This window comes from Thunnus thynnus, chromosome 14, assembly GCF_963924715.1.
Source record: "Thunnus thynnus chromosome 14, fThuThy2.1, whole genome shotgun sequence".
NCBI lineage: Eukaryota > Metazoa > Chordata > Actinopteri > Scombriformes > Scombridae > Thunnus > Thunnus thynnus.
Genome location: NC_089530.1, coordinates 21,770,530 through 21,793,320, shown reverse-complemented (window position 1 = coordinate 21,793,320; position 22,791 = coordinate 21,770,530). Strand labels below are relative to the sequence as shown.

The following is a 22,791-nucleotide window of genomic DNA, read 5'->3' as shown; positions in this document are numbered from 1 at the left end:
GAGAGAGCGAGAGAGAGAGAGAGAGAGAGAGAGAGTCAGAGACAGAATAGATGGAAAGAGTATAGGTGAGTTTTGGTGGTGCACTGAGCAAGGCCAGGGTTGAAACTCCATCCCTGTCTAAATATTATCTCAGGCTGCAGCCTCCCACCACAGCCAGAGTGGAGAGAGGAGAGGAGAGCCATTGATTCCAGACATATTCCCTCTACGATATCCCATCCCTCTCTTTTTTTTCTCTTTGTCTGTCCGTTCTGCCTCAAAGATCTAAGTCTGACGTGTCTCATACAGTACACTACATCGCTGACCGCTGAAATTCAGACATGCACACGTAATGCACACGTACAAAACGATTACAAGCAGCATCACAGGACAGGGAGGGAAGGGAATCTGTATTTTAGAAGTCTAAATTTTCTCTATTCCTTGACAGAACTCAACTCTGCGGTTTTTATAAATTGAGTTTTACCCAAAAATGTTGATAGTTTTGTACTGATTCAGCAATAACACAAGCTTCCGGTGCACCTGGAAAATGTAAATTAGATACTTCAAATGCTCAGCACACTGGCTTGACCTGCTATAGTCAGGTCTATTTATTTAATGTGATATTTATGTGAGTTTTTAAAGTGCATTTAGTATTATTTTTTTCAAATGTATGACTGTTTCAGGACAACAGTTGTCCCAATAACAACTTTTTGAGGCAGAGTCATCCACTAATCGCAGGGTTGGTGGTTTGATCCCCAGCTCCTCCTGTCCTCAAGTCAGTGTGTCCTTGGGCAAAGACACTGAACCCCAAATTGTTCCCAATCGTTAGGCCATGGTGTGTGCGTGTGATTGGGTAAATAAGAGGCACATTGGCTTTGGATAAAAGCACTAAATGAATGCAGTCCATTTACTGCATTCTACTTTGGAAATAATAATAATAACAAAGAAATAACAATCTAAGCTCCTGGCATGTCCTTTGTCTTTTACAGGGAAGTAACTATGAACTGTTGGTTGGTTGTGCTATTCTCCTCCTCAGCCTGTGTGTGTGTGTATATGTGTGTGTGTGTGTGTGTGTGTGTGTGTGTGTGTGTGTAGAGGGGGGTGATGTCATGTATTATGGTGTGTATGTAAGTAAGGTTGTTTGTAATTTTTCTCCTTGTCACTGGACCCTGCCAGGATATTCATGGAAAAGACATTTGGCTTCATGTGAGGCAGCAGGCTGAAGCCTTACAGACTCCATCGTTAAAAGCAACACTGCTTTGGTGGATATGCACTGCGTGTGTGTGTGTGTGTGCTTATTTGTGTGCCAATGTGCACGCTTCTGGTTAAATTAGTGGCTTTAAAGGTTCATGGCTCTAGCATCTATCAGAAAGCTAAATGACAGGTGCAGAGACTCTAGTTGAAAGCCAGCTTTAATTATTATTATTGGGGGTGGCGGAATGACAATTGGGTTTGGCCTGCCCTCAGGCCAGCACTGTAATAAGCAGACAATTTGCATATTCAGTAATTATAAAAAATACAGATTTGCATATTCAATAACTGATTCAGATAGCAAGTTCATGAAAAAAACAACCCATAAAATCTCAAGAGACGTACAATCTCATGTTTGCTTCCTGCGTGTGTGTGTGTGTGTGTGTGTGTGTGTGTGTGTGTGTGGACAGTGTCCATTGGAAGACGCGTCCAAGATCCACTGGCCGAGCTTGTGAAGATTGATCCCAAACACATAGGCATTGGAACATACCAGGTAAGTGTGTTTTTGTTTTTTTCTGTTCAGATGCTCCTTGTTGGTTAGAGTTTCTTGTCCCTGGGCAGTGGAACATCTGCTGTGAGTTAGACTGAACCAAAGAGCCAAGTAGACGTGTGTGTGTGTGTGTGTGTGCGTGTGGAGGTTGATGTAAAAGCACATTAACAATAAACTGTGATTTTACACGCATGTGTCTTGTTATAGCACTGTCTTCTGTAGTTACTTATGTACTATAAAACGGCAAAAGATGGGTGATGTGCAAAGATGGGGCATGTGCATTTTTAATTTTTATCTTTGACATTTACTTCACCAGGATCGTCTCCAATAGAGTCATGACCAAAATGGCAGGATAACTGTTACTTGAACCAACACACATTCAGAGAAGGAATAAGATTAAGGACATAAAAGGCATTTAGACACATCATAATCACGATTGCACTTGCCCATTTTTAGTCCCTAAAACATTTAAGGTGCCCGGTATGATCTTTTGTGGTTGGCTGAGTTTATTTGTGACTTTTGTGTTTCAAGCAAAACTGGGACTTGAGGCATACGTAGACAAATGTAACAGCACAAATGAGAAAAAAAACATTTTCCCAGGGTGAGAGAAGAGAGACAAGAAGGGAAGTAGATAAACTTGGCCGAGGCCTGTGTCAACAGATGATGCTAAGGCTGACAGCTAATTCAATTAATGGAGATCAGGCATGACGTATGTTCGGACATGTTTTTGCTTGTGCGCTTGCTGCTCCTTGTCCATATGTGTTCAAGTGTGCGTGCGGATGAAACAACAGTTAGCTCAATGTTGATTCTGTTCATTGCAAGTGTGTGTGTAATTTTGTGAGAAAGGCAAGACAAGCATTAGATCAGTGTGTCTACTATTTACACCATCCATTAATGCAGTATTGTTCTCCATATATGGTAGGTCATGGGAGAAAATGGTATGAGAGGATGGAAATAGGAACAAAACAAAGAGTTATGAGGGTGACGAAAGCAAGTAGAATGAGGTCAAAGTTATATATGATGCAACCAATTGTAATGATAACGCCGTGGTTTTGATTACAGATTTATTGTAGAATGTGAAACTAGGCATGTTTTACTACTTTTGGACAATATTTCGATTTACAATGTTAAAGAACAGAAAACGATCATATTTCAAAAAGCTTGAAACAGAATGTTTGGCTTTTTGCTTAATAAGAAACTTAAATGATTTATCGATTATCATGAGCAATTGTCATCAATTAATTTTCTGTTGATTGATTAGGAAAGTAATTGACCAATTCACAAATGATATGACTTCCATTGTCCGCCTTGCTCTAATGAAGGCCACTAGGCTGAAACGTTAGCATGTTTGTTTGACATGGCCAGAATAAATTGGTCAAATTGAATGTTGGAACTATATGACTTTGGCTTAGCACCACAAAGAAACACTGGGAGGGGGCATCCTCTCAAAGACCTAACTATTAATTGACCAGTTGCTTTAGCTGTAGTTACATGTTCAGTCAGTCCTCCCAGGGATGAGGGGAGGCTATTTTACACTAAGCACCTCTAAACCAATCATGTACAGCATATATGTAGCTGCGGAATACACCTGTTTACATTCATTTATACTTTTCTCAGTGTTGAAATGTCTTTTTAAATATTCAGAAACTTCTTTGTCATTTGCAGCATCCATCTCAGTGTCAACAGGAAAAAGTATCCAACAGTGTAAAGAAAGAGTCCTAATGGACAACCGCTTGAAGAGAAAGGGAGGGGAAAACAGAGGGGGGTTAAGAAAGGACAGCAGAGGGTGACAAAAGTCAAAGGAAAGGGAATGATGGGGAATTTCAAGGGTCAGTGGAAAAATGGAAATTTGAAAGAAAGGAGGAGGTCATATTGTGCAACTGCTTGTGCGTATGTATGTGTGGCTGAGTGTGTTAGGTCACAGGCCCGTGTCTCTCATCACATCCTGACTGGGCTCCCTGGGGTGCCTGGGGTTCTGCACCTCCCGCTCTCAGATCATGTGACTAGCTCAACAAATGATAATATAACCGGGTAAATAAACTCTGGCTGCTGACAGATATGAGATGGGACATCACTTTGACCTGCGTGTGAGCACACACAAACACACACATACACCCACACACATGCACACAAACACACACACACACGCTGTCCTCCCAGTACCTTTTCAGAGTCAAAGGGTAAGTGTGTGCATGTGCTTGCATGTTCATGTGTACATTTGTATTAGTGTCTGTGTGAGTGAACGCATGTACTGTATGTATAATGTATGAGAACGAGTGAGTGAGTAAAACGCATTCATGCATATGTGTGTGTTCTTTTGCAAGTCCTCTTGTGTGATTCATGGCATTCTGGGCTTTCTGAAAGTTTATTGCCATTAGACCCAAAAAGCACAAGGGCAGATGTAACTCTAGACAGCTGGCACAGCGTGCTCTCTTTTTCTCTCTCCCTCTGCTGACCCAGTGAGTGACAGCTCTGAGAGAAAGGAGGAAATGAGCTGAGGGCTAAAAAAGTGAGGCCCATTAAAATCAGATTGGACGTAACTATTGGTGTGGGAACACTGTTTTCACTACAGCACCACTGGCAGGCAGGTTTTGCTGGATACTGAGTTTGCCAGATACACAGCTATTTCAGCGGAGAGCCCATTTTATTAGTATTTTTTTCTTAATATAAGTGGTTAGCAACAGTGTAGTGTAATACATATAAAAGGGTACTGATAAGGTTATAGGTTTGGGATAATATATTAGTATTTATAGTTCAGAACATTTACATAGACAAACATTTCAGGAGTCTTGTTTCCTTAATAATTAGACAGTCAGTGGGTGTGGCCTTTGGACAGTTCCTTCTCCTGTCAGTCAGCTTTAGATGCTATGGTCTGTTGACAGCTGGGTAATCCCCAGGGCTGAGAAACTAACTGCTACTGGAAAATACACACACAGACGCACACTGCTGTGTAAGAAAACATTGCCTGCCAGCCGGATATTAAAGAAACTGTCACTCTTCCCCTCACCTCTTTAACCACTCTCCTTCTCTCATTCCATCGTATTTGCGAGATTTTTCCCACTGTTGTCCTCTGTTGTCAATGACTCCTCTTCCTCCGCCCTCCTTTCCTGCCATATTTACTGATGTTTTTCCAAGTTGTAGACCATGTATTGTTTCCGTACACTGTATGCATTGTAGAACATGGCATCAGACCTTAAGCTTTCTGTTTGCTGTCATGATGTCAATAGTTTGAACTAGAGAATCCAAACATGATCAGGAAATTATAGTCTGGATAGGGCTGGGTAGGAAAAAGAAGCTGCAACCATCGTGGCTAATTAGAGTCTGACTGATACTGGCTGTTCTAGGCTCATACTGATATCAATATTAGAGGGTTTAACAAAAATCTGTTAGCAGTATATTTGCTGAAAGAATATAACTTTGGCATTTCTATGTTTTAACTATCAGCTGACACACATGTCGATACCAATATGTTTATATCTAATATCAGACTCTATGACATATTGAAGTTTGATAGACCCGTCAGTGCAGGCAAACCTGCCATTAGAAGAAGTGGTCCAAAAGTCTGAGACTATTTCCCATTGGAAAAGTTTCTTTACAGCCAGTGAGGTCAGTAGAAGAACTTCAGGCACTTTTGCATGAATTTAAAAATTCAGTTGTGGTAGTTTCTTCTTAGCTTCAACTGAATTGCAGCTTTTCACTCTACTAGCACAAGTGATGTCACTTTTCACACCAAGGCCACTATGCCTGTAGTGCATTGTGTGTATGCACAGGCACAGCTGTACAGGTGTGTATGTGTGCACTTGAGCATGCTATCTTTCACTCTTGAATGGTAGTGCCTACAGGGGAGACAGGAGCAGACAGAGCAGAAAGAAGGAAGGAGAGGAAGAAATTGCGGGTTGATAGTGATGGATAGTTCCTGCTTTGACGTTTTCAGGCGTGGGAAAAAAACTCGCTCTTGAAGACTTGATCAGTGGCAGAAGCTGCCAAAAACTATCTTCTACTGATGAAAAAATAGGGAGTGCTGCACTGAGTCAAAAACAATACTGTTGGTAATGTTGAATTGAAACATCAGGTGCTCTTCAAGGATAGGGCAAATAGTCGAGTAAGAATAAACAATGACTGTCCAGCTTACTTTTGATGGAAGTTCATGGTGCTGGTTGGCAGTCAAAAAAGAATCTGAGGCAGTCTGATTATAAGTTAAAAATCCTTTATTAAATCATGGATAAACCAACCCATTTTGACTTGGAGAATCTTCATCAGGGTGTGAGGTGCAATGAGGACAGGTGTCCAATTTAAAACTCTTCAAGTGGTCATGTGACTAGGTCACATGGCATGTTAATTCTGCCCCATGAAGAGACCACATACAAGACACAACTGTAAGAACAACAAAACACATGCAAAGATATACTATAAAAATCGCTCACGTATAAGGGCAGAAAAGTCAATACTCAATCACAAATCAATAGAGTATAAGTTAAGGACAATCTGACAGTGATATACATTAGTGTAGGTAAACGGCATTCTTATGGTGCCCTACAATGTGAAAATACTCATAATGGATCACCCTCAATAGTATTTGTCAAAAACAAGTGATCAAAGCTCATAATTACGACAACAATGATATTCAGTACTAAGAGGAAGGAATAATGATAATATACAAACTCATACGCAATCACGCAGTTCAAAACAGTACAGTATAAACATCACAGTATAGTATAACAACTCAGTATTCCTCATGAAACACAGTGTAGAAAAATCCACATAGATGCTTTGTCCCATGACAAAAAAAGTTATAGGAAGGGGTAGAAGTCAATTTCTTCATTTAGGCCTGGAAAGGAGGTGGCCCCGAGGGTATCAGTCCAAAAAGTCTCCTGTTTGAGACATTTGAGTCTGTCGCCATCCCTTGCATTTTTTGGAATGACCTCAATGGTCATGGCTTTCAAAGTGTCTGGGTTAGTGTGGCCCACAGCCTTGTCGTGCTGTGCCATGGGGTAATTGGGGCTGCGGGTCCTAATAGCATATTTGTGTTTAGCCAGTCTCTCCCGCAGCTTGCGCTGTGTACGGCCGAAATAGAAACAGCCACACTTAGATTCAAGTCTATAAACAACCTATGTTGTGTTGCAATTGGCAAAGCTTTGGCGTTGAAATGTCTTTTGACTAAAAACATCCACCAATGTGTTGTTCCAGTTGATGTTGTTGCAGTGATTGCAACAGCCACATTTGAATGTGAGTCACATTTGAATGTGCCAGAGGGTTTTGGGACCGGGTGGGTGGGTGCCCTTCTGAAAGAGGAGGCTGGAGGCTCGGGAAACACTGAGCAAAGGGTGGGGTCACTGAGCGAAAGTTTTTAGTGGTGATGTGTCTGATATCATAGGCCATGTTGCTGTACTGTGTGGTGAAATAGATTCTGGGGGGTTGTTGTTCATGGAGTCTCTTATTAAGAAGTTGCTTCCTATCTGAGGATTTGGCTCTAGTCAAAGCTAGATTGAGAAACCTGTTTTGGTGTAACCCTATGTTCAAATCTGTGGTACATGGAAGCTATTTGCCCTTAAAATGGTGTTCCTGTCAGTGTTTTTCCTGTAAATCGAGGTTTACAAATGTCCATGTCGATCAACAGTGATTCTCAGGTCCAGAAAGTTTATTTCTGTATTACGGTATTCTAAACTGAGTTTAATGTTGGGATTAGTGGTATTAAGGTACTGATGAAAGTCAATGAGCTATTGTTCAGACCCTGAAAAGATGAAAAAAAGATCATCAATATATCTCCCGTACCACTTGATGTTGTCTTTGAAAGGGTGTCCGTTACATTGTCTAAAAAAGGCAAAGCGGAGGTGGATGGTAGTGCCTCCTCCTCCTCTTCACTAGCAGTGGCATTGTTAGACAGACTAAACGATACAGAGCGAGCTTGTTTCTATGATGATGGACAATGCTGAGGGATGTGCGTCACGCACATCTATTCGTCCATCTCCTTGAAGTCCTGCTTGTCTCGTTTGAAGTCCTGCTTGTCTCGTTTGAACTTTTCATTTTTAGTCGTTACCAGGGCTTTGGAAAGTTTGTCAGTGTTTCCTCTCCGCTGACTCAGTTTGTTCACTGTGCTAGGGTGCCATATGTGCGAGCTTTTGTTTTACCTCCTCAATGTGATTAGGTAGCTCCACCCTTTGTTTTTTGGCTTCCTTGATAAAAAGCTACATCAAATCCAGGGAACATTTGTTAAGGATAGTCTCCCATTTGTTTTTAAAATCTGTATTGTCTTTGCCAACGGAAGGAAACTTTGTGATTCTTCTCTGGGGATCATTTCCCCTCTCCAGTAGTCGGAAAGTGTTATGGCGTATAGTTCCAATTTCTTGTCCTTTTCCAGGAGTCCAAATCTTGATAGGAGGCCTGTGCCTCAGTGGTTTGTGATAAATCCATGCTGAATAGAGTTCAAGGATATCATTGCCTTGTTTGTTGGTAAAGAAAAATGTAGGGTTGCACTTTAATATTGGCACGTCATTCGTATCTGCCGATAAAGGCTTTAAAGTGAAATATCGCCATTGGCCCGAAATTAACATTTCTGCTGATATGACAGGCCGATTTCTTGCCTTCTTCTCCTCCACCTGGCTGTGTTTATATTGCATATATTGTCTTTCTTAAACATACTTAGTACAATCTATGATGGTATGTATAATAGCCTCCTCAGCCAGGTGGAAAAAAATATGTGCATATATCGGTTTCGGCAATGGTATTGGCAATTGGCAATCAGCCAAAATGAGTTGGAAAATATCAGCATATTGGCAAAAAATCCAATATCGTGCATCCCTAGAAAAATGTATTACTTGGTGTCTGTGACATCTTGGGTGCACAAAGCTCAATATACGTTATGGAAGAGCAGAATGGAGCAACTCGCCAGACTTCACCCCAAATCACTATTAATGATGAAAAAAATAGGGAATGCAGCACTCTGTCAAAAACAATAATGTTGGTAATGTGGAAGTAAAAAATGTGCTACTATTTTAATTATTTCCCTTCGGTCTGTTGATGTGCATGTATGTCTGTGTGTTTGTGTGTTGAGTGAGGTTGCGAGATGAGCCAAGCTTGCATCTTAGCTCATTTAATGGATTTACAAAGGCTCATGCCAATTCTCCACTTATTCAACAATTTATAAAACATTTACTGGCTGTTGTCATGTCAGGCTACGTATTCTAGTCCTTCACAGTTTACAGTAAGTGAGGATGTCTGTGGTTTGTGGTAAAGTTTGAAAGTAAGTAAACATATGTTTTTATAGGTGCCTTGTAATACCTAGTTTGTAGCATGCTTTAAATGAAGGGAAAATGATGATTGAAGGACAAAACACATACACATCAGAAAACAAATGTAAAGTTTAAATAAGATCAGTCACATTATAAGCAGGTTGGTAAAACAAGAATTAAACAATTTGAAACTGAGAAGCACTATGAAAAGGAAGTAAAGGTGCATTTTTGGATGTTTGAATGTTGATAGAATCAGTTGATCCGAGTTTACTCTATGTGGAAGTTATTCCCTAACTTCTGGGCCACAAAAAAAAAGAATAAAAAAAGCATAAATTACCGCATCCTCTTCCTGTTATGTAACCGAATATTTGGTAATACACTTTGCTTTAATAGTCTAAACTGAAACTTCATTGTCTCAAGTCAGTGTGTTGTTGACTTCCTGCTGTTCTGTTCCCATTTTCTCATGCTCAGTTTTGCAGTCCCTCAGGTAATGTGTGTGTGTGTGTATGTGTGTATGTGTGTATGTGTGTGTGTGTGTATGTGTGTATGTGTGTGTGTGTGTGTGTGTGTGTGTGTGTCTGTGTCTGTGTGTGTGTGTCTGTGTGTGTGTCTGTGTGTGATTGTTTTGCAGGAAGTTGAGAAATAGCCATTCATGAAAGGTGTTGGAAAAACATAAAACCATCTCCTTGCTGTCATATCACTTTCAGCTGCTGATTTATGACCAGCTTTTTAACCATTTAACTATGCACATATTCGCATATGCACACACACACACACACACACACACACACACACACACACACACACACACACACACACACATACACACACACACACAGACAATAAGCCAAGCCTACATGCCTAGAATAGTATAAAGCTTGTTCATGAGTGAGTTCTCAGAGGCCTTATAGAAGCTGTCACTCAATGAGAACATGACCTTCAGATAACCTCAGGCTGTTATCAGTAGATTATCTGAGAGTTAAACATGTGAAGTAGCAATTCCACATTATTGTCACACACTCGCACAAGGAAACACACATTTGGAGAGAGTACTCCCCAAATACCAGCTTTTATTTATTTATTGAGGAGTCACAAACATTTTCAAACAGACACAATCGTAGTCTCTGAGGATAATCGCAGCTTCCAGTCTTTCCTTTCACCTAAAGGTTTAAATAAGTTAAAGGGGTTCAGATGTCCCCCCTCATCTGTATCCACCTTTCAACAATCTCCTCTGTAGCCTCACTTGTCACTTATACTGATATTTTGTATTGTAATATATTTATTCACCAGTCGTGTGTTGTGAAATAGTTCTGTGGTCCCTTATAGGGCTGCATCTAACAATTATTTTTATAATTGATTAATCTGTCAATTATTTTCTCAATTAATCAATTAGTTGTTTGGTCTATAAAATGGCAGAAAATTTTGATCACTGTCTCCCAAAGCCCAAAATGACGTCCTCAAATGTCTTTTTCTGTCCTGGCCAACAGTCCACAACTCAGAGATATTCAATTTATTGTCATAGAAACCAGAAAATATTCACATTTGAGAAGCTGAAACAATTAGATTTGTACATTTTATTTTCTTAAAGAATGATTCCAAACAATTATTGATTATCAAAATAGTTGGCGATTATTTTAAAAGTCGGCAACTAATTGTTGCAGCTCTAGTCCCTTTAAAAGAAAGACTTGTAGCATTGTTAGCTTCTCTAGTGAAACCAAACAGTATTCAAATTGTAGATAACTTAAGTAACACAGGAAACTTGAATGTGCTGCTTGCAATTTGATTTAATGTTGAATTGCAAAAGTCTTTTTTTTTAGGTCAGTGACACATGAGTTACTGTGTATTCCTGGAATGTGTTAAGTGCTTGGCAAAAAATGGTTTGTAGTATGAACAAAAAATGTGCATTAAAATGTGTATTGATAGTGCATTCACCTCAGTCAATAACACGATTACTTGTCATATCATGGGCGAGGACCCTCACTGGCTGGTGGCCCCCCACATGAAAGGAATAGAAACATGAAAACAAACCTAATTTGGAAAGACAGGAGAGTAAATTTCTCATGTCTCAGGCTGAATACAAAGAAAAGAGGCCAAATGTCATTGGATTCTGCAGTACAGTACAGATCTTACAGTTAGCCTTCCATCATTTATGGCTCTCAGGCTGTTAGTATTTGTAGCCACTCTGGCTCCACTGTGGTTCCACTTGCCAAACTCTTAGTGGCATCATTCATTAATGGTATTTTAGTCTGGTGTCAGTCTGAAGGCCTCCACCATCATCATCAGTCAACACCTCGACTCTAAGCAGTTGCTTTGCCTCGCTTTTTGCTCTCTGGCTTTCTGGTTCTCTATATTTATAATTTGTGGCTTTATATTTTGTATATCTCATATTACAGAGGAAACCTCTCTGTCTATGTGTGTTTCTGTATCAGAGAAAAGGACGTTAATGTTTTTCAGTTTCTCAGTGAAATAACTCACAAAAAAAAAAAAAAAGAAGAAGCTTGTTTTGGTTTTCTGTCCTTCTCTCCTGCGCTGCGTTTCTCACCACTCTCTTTTTCTCTATCTCTCTCTGATTGACATGTGGTAACTCAGCAGCGTTTAAGTACTCGAGGTGTAGACAGAAGCACTTTGTTCTTATGTATTGGTTGGCTGGCTTCAGCTGGTTTCCGGCCAATCCAAACATGACCTTCACACATAGGGTCCCAGTCCATTGGTGGTGGGTGATTTTTGAGGTTTGGGGATCTGGGCGTTGGGGCCAAGGAATGAGGGAGTGGTTTTGAAAACGGGCGACAGCCTATCTATCGGGTGGATGGCATTAGAGTTGGTATTAAGGTCTGCTTATAGGGGGGCAAGGTGTGTATATATCTCTGTAAGTAAATTGGGATACATTCCCTGAAAAAAGTCTAAATTCTTCTGGTGTTGTGGCACTGTGATCTTGACATTTTCTGTCTTTCTATTTGTCTCTCTCTTATTATTCCCTTGCTCTCTATCTCTCTTGTGTTTCAATACCTTTTTATTGAATCCAAATGTAGTCAGAGTAATCCAGAGACATGGAAAGAGCAGAAATGAGGAAGAAGAGATGAAGAAATGTAAAGATGAAGGAGAGGAAGATGTTATTTAAGATTATAGGTGTGGGGAATCTAGGTTGGAGTGGACTGATGTATGCAACAGTCATAAAATCTAAAAAATAGTTTGTTATTATTATTATAATACCCATCAGCCAAATACATAAGTACTTGTAGGTGGATGAAGGAAGGAAAGAGGGAGAAAACAGGGATAGATGGACTGAGAGAAGATAGAAAGATGCAGGACGACATGCTCCATTGGTGCAGTTAGAGCCACTGTAAACTGAGTAGAGGGCCTCTGCAGTCTGGAAGTCATGACAGACACATGCGTACTGAATTGTGTGTATGTGTGTTTAATAGAGCAGAACTTGCCTGTTTTCTGTAACTAACTCTCTTCCACTCCAACTCTGGCACATTCAATCACTGCTGTCGGTGCCAGAGACACAGTTCTTAAAACCTACATCTGTTGCTTTGCCTGATTGTTCTGTTTTTCTTCTTAATTGAACATTTCTGTTCATCTGAGGTTTTTTTTCCTGTTCAAACTCTTGAAAGTAAAAACATGATTTTGTTCTTTTTCATTCTTGTTGTTCTTGGTTGTATTTGCACTGCTTGTCCATGCTTGTGTTTATTATATATTTGCATGCATTACAGGAAATCCTGGTTATGTGCCATGACGTGTATCAGAGAGAGAGAGTTGTAGGAGTAAGTCAGTGACTACTTAGTACAGATTGCTATTATTAATAAGCCATATCACAGGGTTTTGGCCACACAAGGTGAAGTTAGGGAATGAATACCACTGGACCTTTTTTTTTGACCAGTCAATACCATTTATTTATATACAACAATCAATAAACGTAGCTTTTCACGTCTGGTTTTGAAATCTAACCTTGGCCTCAGGTTGTGGTTGACGGAGGGTAAATTTTAAAGTAAGATATTTCTCCTTGAAGAGAAATATAATAAGCCTGATTTTTCACCATGCCAATGTGATTTTATGATGCATAGCTGAGGTTTCCAATGTGATGAATGAAGGATGAGGAAATCTGAGTTATTGCCCAGCTTGCTTGAGATCAGCTCTGCCAACCTGTGAAGTTTTTTTTCCCTCTTCCTTTGATACTACAGGATATTTAAAACATGAAGTTTTCAGTGTTAGGCTTTAGATTTATTCTCAATTCATGAATGCATTACTGAATGTTTAGTTTTTGCCAAATGACTGGTGGTACTGTATGCCACAGAGGGAAATCCTGAACTCCTTGTCTTTTAGGGAATCATTATAGAATCATTAGCTTGCAAGCAAAACTTTATTTATACAGTAGAGCACATTTCAAGGAAAATACAATGAGCTTCACAGAAAAAGAATAACTTTAAAATTCAAGTATTGTACACTCAGACATGAATACATACACAATTGAGCACAGGGATAGGAAATTTTAACCAGCTAACTCAAGTGCCAACATTAAAAACGCCAGTCATTTAGAATAAAATATTTGTGTAGGTTTGCTTAAAAAAATCTTCATAAACCAGCCGTGTCTCCAGATCAATAAGAAGTGTGACCTGTAACTGTTTCAGTCGGCCTGGTTGTTACACGTGTGACCATGTTTTTATGTTTCCCCCCCTCCCCCCATTCCTTTTTTTTGCAAACTGGAATGAAATGAATACCTATTAAAGTTAAGTTACAGTTTCGGTCGACTTTTTCCCATCCCTGACGGAGCACATTTCCGTAGTGCGGTGCGCGTACACTTCCGCTACCAGTTACAACACCTCAGATCCTCTCGTGCTGCTCCCACCTCTATAACGTTTCAATAAGAATGTGAGAACACATTCATTGGAGTTTAACTGCAGGTTAAAACTCACACAGCCTTGCACACCTCTACCTTTTCTCGTGTGAAAACATTCTTCTCTGGTGTGACATTACAGGTGATTTCCTCTCTCTCTCCTCTCTGACCTGCCTGACTCTGCCTGACTATCTCTGTCTCTCTCCTCCTTGTACAGCCACTCACCGGAAATCATAAATCTTTCAGTCCTAGTTCTATGGTTTGGAAAGTTGTTTTTATTGTCCTCAAAATGCCTCTGGCTGTAGTGCCTCTCAAGGTTCTCACTAAGAATCTGAGCTCAGGTCACGTGGGGAGTCACAAGGAGTGCTGTCTCTATCTAGCTCTCTGCTCTGCTGAATTATTACTTATTGTAGGTTATATTTTTCACAGTAATCCATTCAAACCTTTTAATGTATGGTCACACCAGCAGGACAAACAAAAATGAATTATTACCTCATTAAATACATGAATTAAGGTTGATTAAATACAGTAATTAATCACTGAGGTCTTATTGCAAAAAGAAAACGAACAACGAAGAGTTTCTTTTCGTAAATGTTTTGAATTGAACAGTGCTGGTTATTCAAGTATTCAGATTATTTACTTAATTAAGAGTACCAATACATAATCTGAAAATAAAAGTATTAAAGTATAACTGCAGCTCAGTGAGGGGGAAAGAGTAAGCAATCCTTGGTATCCGTTTTAATGAAATAGGTAGTATTTATGAGTATAGGTTAGCACTGAACCTTTGCAGTGACTTACTGTGGGTGAAAGTTGGTTTAAACCAGTAAATGTATCTCGTAAAGGGCCAAGCAAAACTTCTTCTCGTCCGTTCTCGCACTCCCACATACTTCTGTCTGTCTCACTCTCCCTCTCTGTACTCATCTGTCCTGCTGTCTTGTTACTGCTGACAGAGAGGGGGTGCATTTGCTAGCTGGCGGTGTTGTTATCTGTTTACAAGCCAGTGTTTGTTCAGAGATTGATCATGTTACGGGACAACCCATGCTAGTCTCGGTCACGTTCACACACAGCACACACACACACACACACACCCACACACATATACACAAACATAGTCCAACAGTAGTCTAGTTTAGAGTGTCAGCTAATCCTCCAGCAGTTGCTGAGGTATCAATGTCCAGCTCCTCGGTTATTTGGCCCTGTCCGGGCCTTCCGACTGTCAGGAGACGACTGCTAGACCTGATAGAATTTCTCATATGTTATTTTTGTGTTTTGTTTTACACGAGTTTATTTTTGGTCATTTTTAACTGTTTGCAAATTGTTTTTTGACATGTTACTTTGTTACATTATCCTCCTCCTCTCCTCTCCTCTACTCTCCTCTCCTCTCCTCTACTCTCCTCTCTTCCTCCTTGCATTGTTGGCTCTCCTCCCTGCTCCTTATTAGGACAAAGATTCCAATCCTTTTGGAAAATATGCCCTGATTAATGGTTGATTGGCTGGTGGTTAAGACGTCTGAGAGTTCATTTGGGGGATCTTTATCTATAGCAAGCCACACTAACGAGAACACTGTGTTAGAAGGAGAGAGAGACTGTTGACAAGCCAAACTAAACATTCTCGCTCTTTACCGCTCTGTGCTCCCTCTATCTGTCAATCAGCTCTCTTTCTCTTTCCCTGTCTGATTCTTTCTGCCTCTTCTTGCTGCACTACTTGTCAATCAAGCTTCTCTCAATGTGTTAGTATTTCATCGCCAGAACTTTATGATGCTGTTTATCCCTTTTAGGATGCCATTTTAATAATCCACCTGGGGAAATCATGCCTACATGGCACCAAATAATAGTACATAGCAAAAATGGAAAGCCTTCACTTAAACACACCAAGTAGACATGTTTGGAAAAGATTACTGCACATAACAGCAGTAATTCTGTCTCTAAAAGATTATAAAAATCCTGAACCACTGAAATTCCTTCAGTAAATGTGCCTATATACTCTGCGTGTGTGTGTGGTTTGGAATAGGGTTAACTATTTACCCTGTGCAACATAGAGTGCAGTATTTTTTGTTGTTTTTTTGCTACTAATCCAGTATTTGGCCTAACGTGATCTTTTTTGTGTGTTTCTAGCACGATGTGTCAGCCGGAGCTCTGAAGGCGGCGCTGGACGGCGTAGTGCAAGAGTGTGTGAGCTTTGTGGGGGTGGACATTAACATCTGCTCCGAGACGCTGATGAGGTAGATGACACATACACACACACACATGTCTGCATATGCTCACAAACAATTGTATGTGGGCTCACAAGCACTTTTTCCTACACACACACACACACACACACACATTCACATAGATGAAGCAGGGCCCAGACCTCTGACATACTTTCCTTTAGCAGTCACAACATGGCAAAGCTTCATTCACACTCACGCACAGGCACATGCTCGATGCATATACACACACACACACACACACACACACAAACACACAGACGGCTTGCCAGCTTTCTGTTGAGACTAATGCTTCACACCTTGGCCTCACTTACTGGGCCGACTGGAATCAACAGAGGGGATTAAGCAAAGTAGACACACACACATTCTCTCACATAGGAAACGCTTAGGTACGTATAGTCACAAAATATCTTAGGTAGAATATCGTGCACACGTTTACTCTGACATGTACAGTACATACGCACAACTCACAAGTACAGGATGTGCACAAATTTGATACACACACTCACAGTGGACACAAACAGTATGAAATGAGCTGGCATTAGATGCAGGGCAGGCATCAGGTCATCTGTTTACCTGTCTGCTCTGCAAGTGAGCTTTTTCCATTTCTGCCAGAAGTCATGCTACACACACTTATATACACACAGAAACACACACACAGACGTGCTGATGACTGAAGTATTATGTGGAGTGTTGACATAGCAGTGTGTTTTATAGTGAGTGAGTCACTGTGGACATTAACAGAGCAGACCTGAGTTTCAAATCACCTCTCTTCACTAAATATTGGCTTATGTGTCTCTCTTGTAAGCGTCGCTCCTGCTTGTTTAAATGCCAGGTCACGATCTGCACAATCTGCTCTGTTTATTTGTATGTTACAGAAATCTGGTGTGGATAGTGTGTAAAGCAACTGCTACAAGAGTTGTGCGTTATTAGGGATACTGTAGATATCTCATTTTGAAGTTGGTTTTCCCACAATTAAATGTTTCACTGTACCGTTCCTAACATTAGCATCAAATATACAAAAGTGACCTCAGAATTAAACACACCGACCTAAACAAACTTGCAGAAATCAGTTTGATGAAAAAGCCAATTTAAGACATTTTTTTCTTTCCCTTTTTGTTTTATCTCCTAGGCATGTAGCGGGCCTAAATGTGGGCAGGGCGAGGAATATTGCCGAGTGGAGAGAGCAGAATGGTCCCTTCATCAACAGGGAGCAACTCAAACTGGTCAAAGGCATGGGGCCCAAGACCTACCAGCAGTGTGCCGGCTTCATTAGAATCAACCCCCAAACCCTACACAGGTACGTACACATACTATACTGTATGTACAGATACATAGACACATACAGTTGACTTCCCCCTCAATCTTAATAAAATAGAGGCTGTGGTGCTCAAAGCATTTAAATTTACATCTATAAACCTCAACAACATCTCTTTCCAAAAACAGAGTCTCAGTTGGTCTGGATAATCCACAGATCTCGCCATGAACAGTTTTCAAGGGACCATTTCAGTAGAAAGTATACACTTAAAATATATATATGTTAACTTAAAAGTTGAGTGCACTGGGATTGTCCAGAGTAACAGCAACACTGCTTCTATAAAGATACTGTTGCTGTTAATTTTTTTTTTTTAATGTAAGTTTTCAATTCTGCGAGCGGAACAAACAAAATGAAGTAACCTCCACTGTAAGCGGCTGGAAACAGGAATCTCAGAGGCAGACAAAATAAAACCAAAAAGCAGTCTGCATGGCTATATAAGTAAGGAAGATGTAGAAGAAAATATTTGTCATTTCTGGTGAATTGACTCTTCAGTGCGAATTTGTGTAATGATATAAAGCCTTTCTAAGACTCGTATTTCATACCCTTTTTTTCTTGTCAAAACAGTGACAAATCCACACCTCACCTTGCACCAGCAGTGTCAGAGAAACCAGCGGCCAAGAAGGGCAAAGGAAAGGCTTGTGTCAACATACCAACCTCATTTAACCCCCTGGACCAGACCTGTATACACCCCGAGTCCTACCATGTTGCACAGAGGTACGGTACACACAAATATACAAACACACATACTCACATATACACACTTGGACAGCAGCCTACCCCACTGGCCAAAGCATGTTCAGGCTAAGATGGAGTTGATTTTGACACTGTCTCATATGGGGCTGGTTATAGTGGTGGAGGGCTATGATTTGATTTACACAGTCATAGGATACAAGAGAGGAGGCATTGGCTTTTGTATGTGTGCACGTCTGTATGAGTGTGTGTCCTTGTGTGAGAAATGATTGTTAGCGCTGCTGATGCTGATATCAAAAGCACATTGAACATCTGCCCAAGACTTGTGTGTCCTGTCTTTGTGTGTGTGTGCGAGAGAGAGAGAGAGACACACACACACACACACACACACACACACACACACACACACACACACACAGACAGAGGGAGGGAGGGAGGGCCCTCTCTCCTACAGCTGTAGTCACTCAACTGTGTTTAGTCTACATAAGTTCTGACACTAGTGGCTCTAAGCATTGCTTCCCTCATGTTGATGTGCCTTTAATGGCCTCAGTGTATGTGTGTGGGTGGATGTGTCTCTATGCACACATGTGTGAAGATAGATTGATGCCGCTTGTATGAAACTTTGATTTTGCTCGTCTTTCCTACTTCAACTATACGACCCTTTGTGGTTTATGTGTCTGCGTGTTCAGCATAGACTATTGTACGGTTGTTTATCAAAGAGGAGTAAGGCGTCAGAGGTTTTAAAAAGCCTCTTGAAATAAGAGTACTAGTTCCTAATTAGTACTAGAGTACTAATTATCACCCTAAACCCCCATTTTTTCTTTTTAATTAAATTCTCTTCCTGTCTCCTTGTTTAGCTTTTGTTTTCTTCTCTATCTCTTGTACACTTGCACACCTTTTCCTCTCTGAATCTGCACAGCTACACTGCTTTTAAATGATTATTTTTTATTATTTTTTGAATTTATTGTTGTTTTTTTACTGAATCAGACCAAAGGCTTTCTCTTGCTCATACATCCTTCCATCCAGTTCTCCTCTGTGTGTGTGTGTGTGTTTCTCTCCGTGGTTTTTGTTATCACATCTCAGTAAGGTGCCAAAATTATGGTGTTCTAATGGGGCCCTCTTAAACGTCACTCACCATTACCCTCACCGGGCAGAGTGTGTTTGTGTATGTGTGTGTTTTTGTGTGGTTGGTGTAGGGATAATAATATCTAGATATTTCAATTGAACTGATAGCACTATCCTCTAACAAATCTAAATGAAAAAAAAATTTTTTACTATAAAACTTGACAGTTTTGAAGAGATTTTATAGATTTAACATTTGTAGAGTATGAGTATATTACCTGCAGGTAATGTAATTCAGTAGGAATGTATAGCTATATGTCTTCTTCTTTGCTCAGTCTTTATTTATGATTTATTTTGTAGCCCACAACACGCTTCAGCTGCTTTGTTTGCACATTAAATATCCTATATTTAACTGAGTAGGTGGTATTATGTTGTAGAAACTCACATATCTGCTGTGGCTTTCTGTTTTCTTGCTCCTGTATCTCTTTTTCTCTCCCACTCCATCACTGAATTGTTCTCCTGTTGCTCACCAGTCTACTTATCATTCTCTGCTTTTCTGTTCCTGCTGTTCAGAATTCTTAACGCTGTGTCGGCAAATGTTTTATCTTTTGTTATGACTATCTTATAATCCAAGTCTGGGAATTTACTCAATTCACTCCTGATTTATTCCTCACTTGATACATATATTTAGTAATTGCTCCAAATGTTCAAGGTCTTGCAGAATTTGAGAATCACATTTTTTTCAAACATCCCAAAGCTTGTATTGTGGTTTTACAGTATGTCATATGTCACATCCCTCTTTAAACATTACTGAAGATGGTCAGTGGGGAAAGCCATACATGTCAATGGATGCTCTTCCTTGGATTCACACAGCCTGGTTTAGTATTGATGCGATGGAAAATAAAACATTGTCCACTTCACTTTAAAACAGAAGGTACAGCAAGCCTCTGCAAAATACGCTGTTCCTGCTCTTTGGTCAGTTTGTGGTTGAGCCTATGTAAGTCACCATTTTCTGAAGTGAGTGACATTTTGGTATTGTTTGCCTCATTTATAACAAGAACAAGCAACCAATAATTATTTTCATTATCGATTAATCTGCAAACTATTTTCTCAATTAATCTCTGTAGGAAAATAGTGAAAATGCCAATCAAAAGTTCCCAGACGCTCACAAGATGTTTTGCTTTTAAGATATTCAGTTTACATTGATATATCAGAGAGAAAAGCTGCAAATCCTTTTTAGAAGGTCGAACCAAAGAATGTTTTGCCTGAAAAATGACCGAAAAAATTAATAATTCATCAAAATAGTTGTAGATTAAATTTCTGACAATTGACAAATCATTTCAGTTCTACTAATAGATCATATTAGTGTACATTTAACCCAACTCCAAGTGAGAAGTCTCAAATCGGTTGGAGGATTACGGTAGATGTCGGGGCGTCACTGTGATGCCTCGCAGCTCATCTCACAACCTCAACTACAACTGACGAGAACAGGAGGTATGAAGGGAGGATGGTGGAGGAATGCTGTTTGTGTGTGTGTGTGTGTGTGTGTATGTCTTTATGGTGTATAAGGAATATCATGTTCATCACATTAGAGAAACTGGATCCTCCATTACTGCTCACAGCCCACACATCATCCCCTTTTTGTAACCGTATACAACACACACACACACACACATAAGCAAGAACACAGGCACAGATGCAATTTGTCCACCATTGTTTCAGAAATAGCAGGATTTGTTAGCTTAAGAGCAAGTATATCTATGATATTAACTAAATAATCAATATATCAATGGGGCATTCTCTTACTTAAGACGGTTGGATCCATTCCATGAAATATATAGTATTTCTCTGGTATGAGGTGGAGGGGGGTCCACTCTATGAAGAATATTTCTCTGATCTGTAACAGTCGGGGCCCAATATTATTATAATATAAGACAGAGTGGGTTCTCGCTGTGGGCCTGGATAAAATCTGTAGTCTAGCTCACCGAAACCCACATTCACACACACAGTGTTGGTAGTAATTATATGAGTATGAACTCAACAGTTGGGGAGGCCTCTGGACTCCTGGCACCCCTTAAATACTAACATGCACCACTGGAAAAATGATACGGGCAACACACACACCTGAAAGTAGAAACCCACCACCCACCAACTCCACTGCAAGATCCAGACTCAGAATGCAACACCGGGTTTCTTCTTCCTCGATCGTTGTGTTTTAAATCTTAAATATTTTTGTTACTTATAGGTTAAATGGATGCTCCCAAATTTGATTTGTGAACCGATAGCGTGCGCCCTCTTGCACCTGTGTGTTCATGAGTTTAGAGATTTGAGGTTTGGTTTGAGGCGCTGTTATGAGTGAGTATCCATAGAGAAAAGACTGCAGTTTTGCTTCAGCATATATGAGGAGATGCAGTGTTTCAAAATGGTTTAAGCCACAGAACATCTTTTTTATGAATTCCCAGAAAGACAAAAAGTAAACGTGTTTAGGGAATTATAAAATGAGAAATGAGACTTATGATATACCTTCGCTTGTTATACTTTGTCAGGGGAAAATATTTCTTCCTGTGCTACATTTTATACTCTAGTAAGGCTTAAGATGAACACCCAACAAAATGTACTCAACATCCTATCCTTCGAAGTATTTCTTTTTTTAAGATTATTTGTGGGCATTTATTTAATTTTCTCAGAGCAGTTAGTGAAATCTTATCTTACAAATGCAACTGCTGAAACAAAAAACATAAAACGCCTAAAAAGTGGGTAAATATTAAGAGTTCATGGATTCGTAATATATTTTTTGCATTTGACACAACCTCAACATTAATTTTACTGCTCAATTTTGTTCATTTAATAGGCCTAAGACATATAGATTTGATGAGCGGGTATCATTTATATACCTCCTTTATTGTGCTTATCCATTCTATCCATTCTCTTGTGGAAGGTGCGTTCACATCCAACTTTTATTTTTTTTTTTATAAATAATATTCTGGAGCCATCCCTACAAATTTCGAGGTATTGTTTTGACACAGTAGAGAAAGACAGCAAATATCTTGGGACACAGAGCGAGAGTGATGACCTGCAACAAAGGTCCCAGGTTGGATTCAAAGCAGGGGATGCTATATGTGGTATGTGTGTTAGACCACTAGGCCACCAAGGCGCAAGTATTTCTTTTCCTGTTAAGAGATATATGGTTGGAAAGTTAAGAAGCCTGGGGAGGAACAGAAAGAAGATCCTAATGTTAGACTTGCATACAGTTTGGTCCAGAGGTGCTGTTTCTTCACTACTAAGCCATTTCTGGCACATACTCAGCTACTATTTTGTACCGATCTGGCTTGCTGGTGTTGAAGGATTGATTCCGCTCGTCTCGTTTTTTTGGATGGTAGACAGTGACTTCACTGGCAGGGGCCTCTCCACTCACAGCTGTCTCATACATAGTTTGTACACAAGCTGTGTCCCGTTACATCCGCACTGTGCCCGCTACTGCCAAATGAGCATTTCTTTTTTGTTGTTTTTTTGTTTTTTTTGGATAATACTTTTTATTCTAGAAGATTATTAATCTCAACAGTGACAGTGTACTTTGCAGATTTTCCAAAATTCGAGATTTATACAAAAATGAAATAGTAATAACAAAAATAGTAGTACTGACAGTAACAATAATAACAAAAAATAATAGCGCATAAGTACAATTTGGAGTACAAATATAGAGTGCAAAATAAATAAATTGAATACATGAAT

At 39.9% G+C, this 22,791-nt stretch overlaps 1 protein-coding gene across 3 annotated transcripts in view; it reads left to right on the top strand.

Moving 5' to 3' along the window:
• The window catches only part of srbd1 (S1 RNA binding domain 1), a 152,125-nt gene that overhangs the window by 30,658 nt on the left and 98,676 nt on the right, over positions 1–22,791 (top strand). For all 3 annotated transcript variants that reach the window (XM_067610546.1, XM_067610544.1, XM_067610545.1), the window contains exons 16-19: positions 1,638–1,720; positions 15,895–16,001; positions 17,122–17,289; positions 17,872–18,021. In XM_067610546.1, coding sequence (XP_067466647.1) covers positions 1,638–1,720; positions 15,895–16,001; positions 17,122–17,289; positions 17,872–18,021 — 508 coding nt within the window. The remainder of the gene's footprint in view (positions 1–1,637; positions 1,721–15,894; positions 16,002–17,121; positions 17,290–17,871; positions 18,022–22,791) is intronic.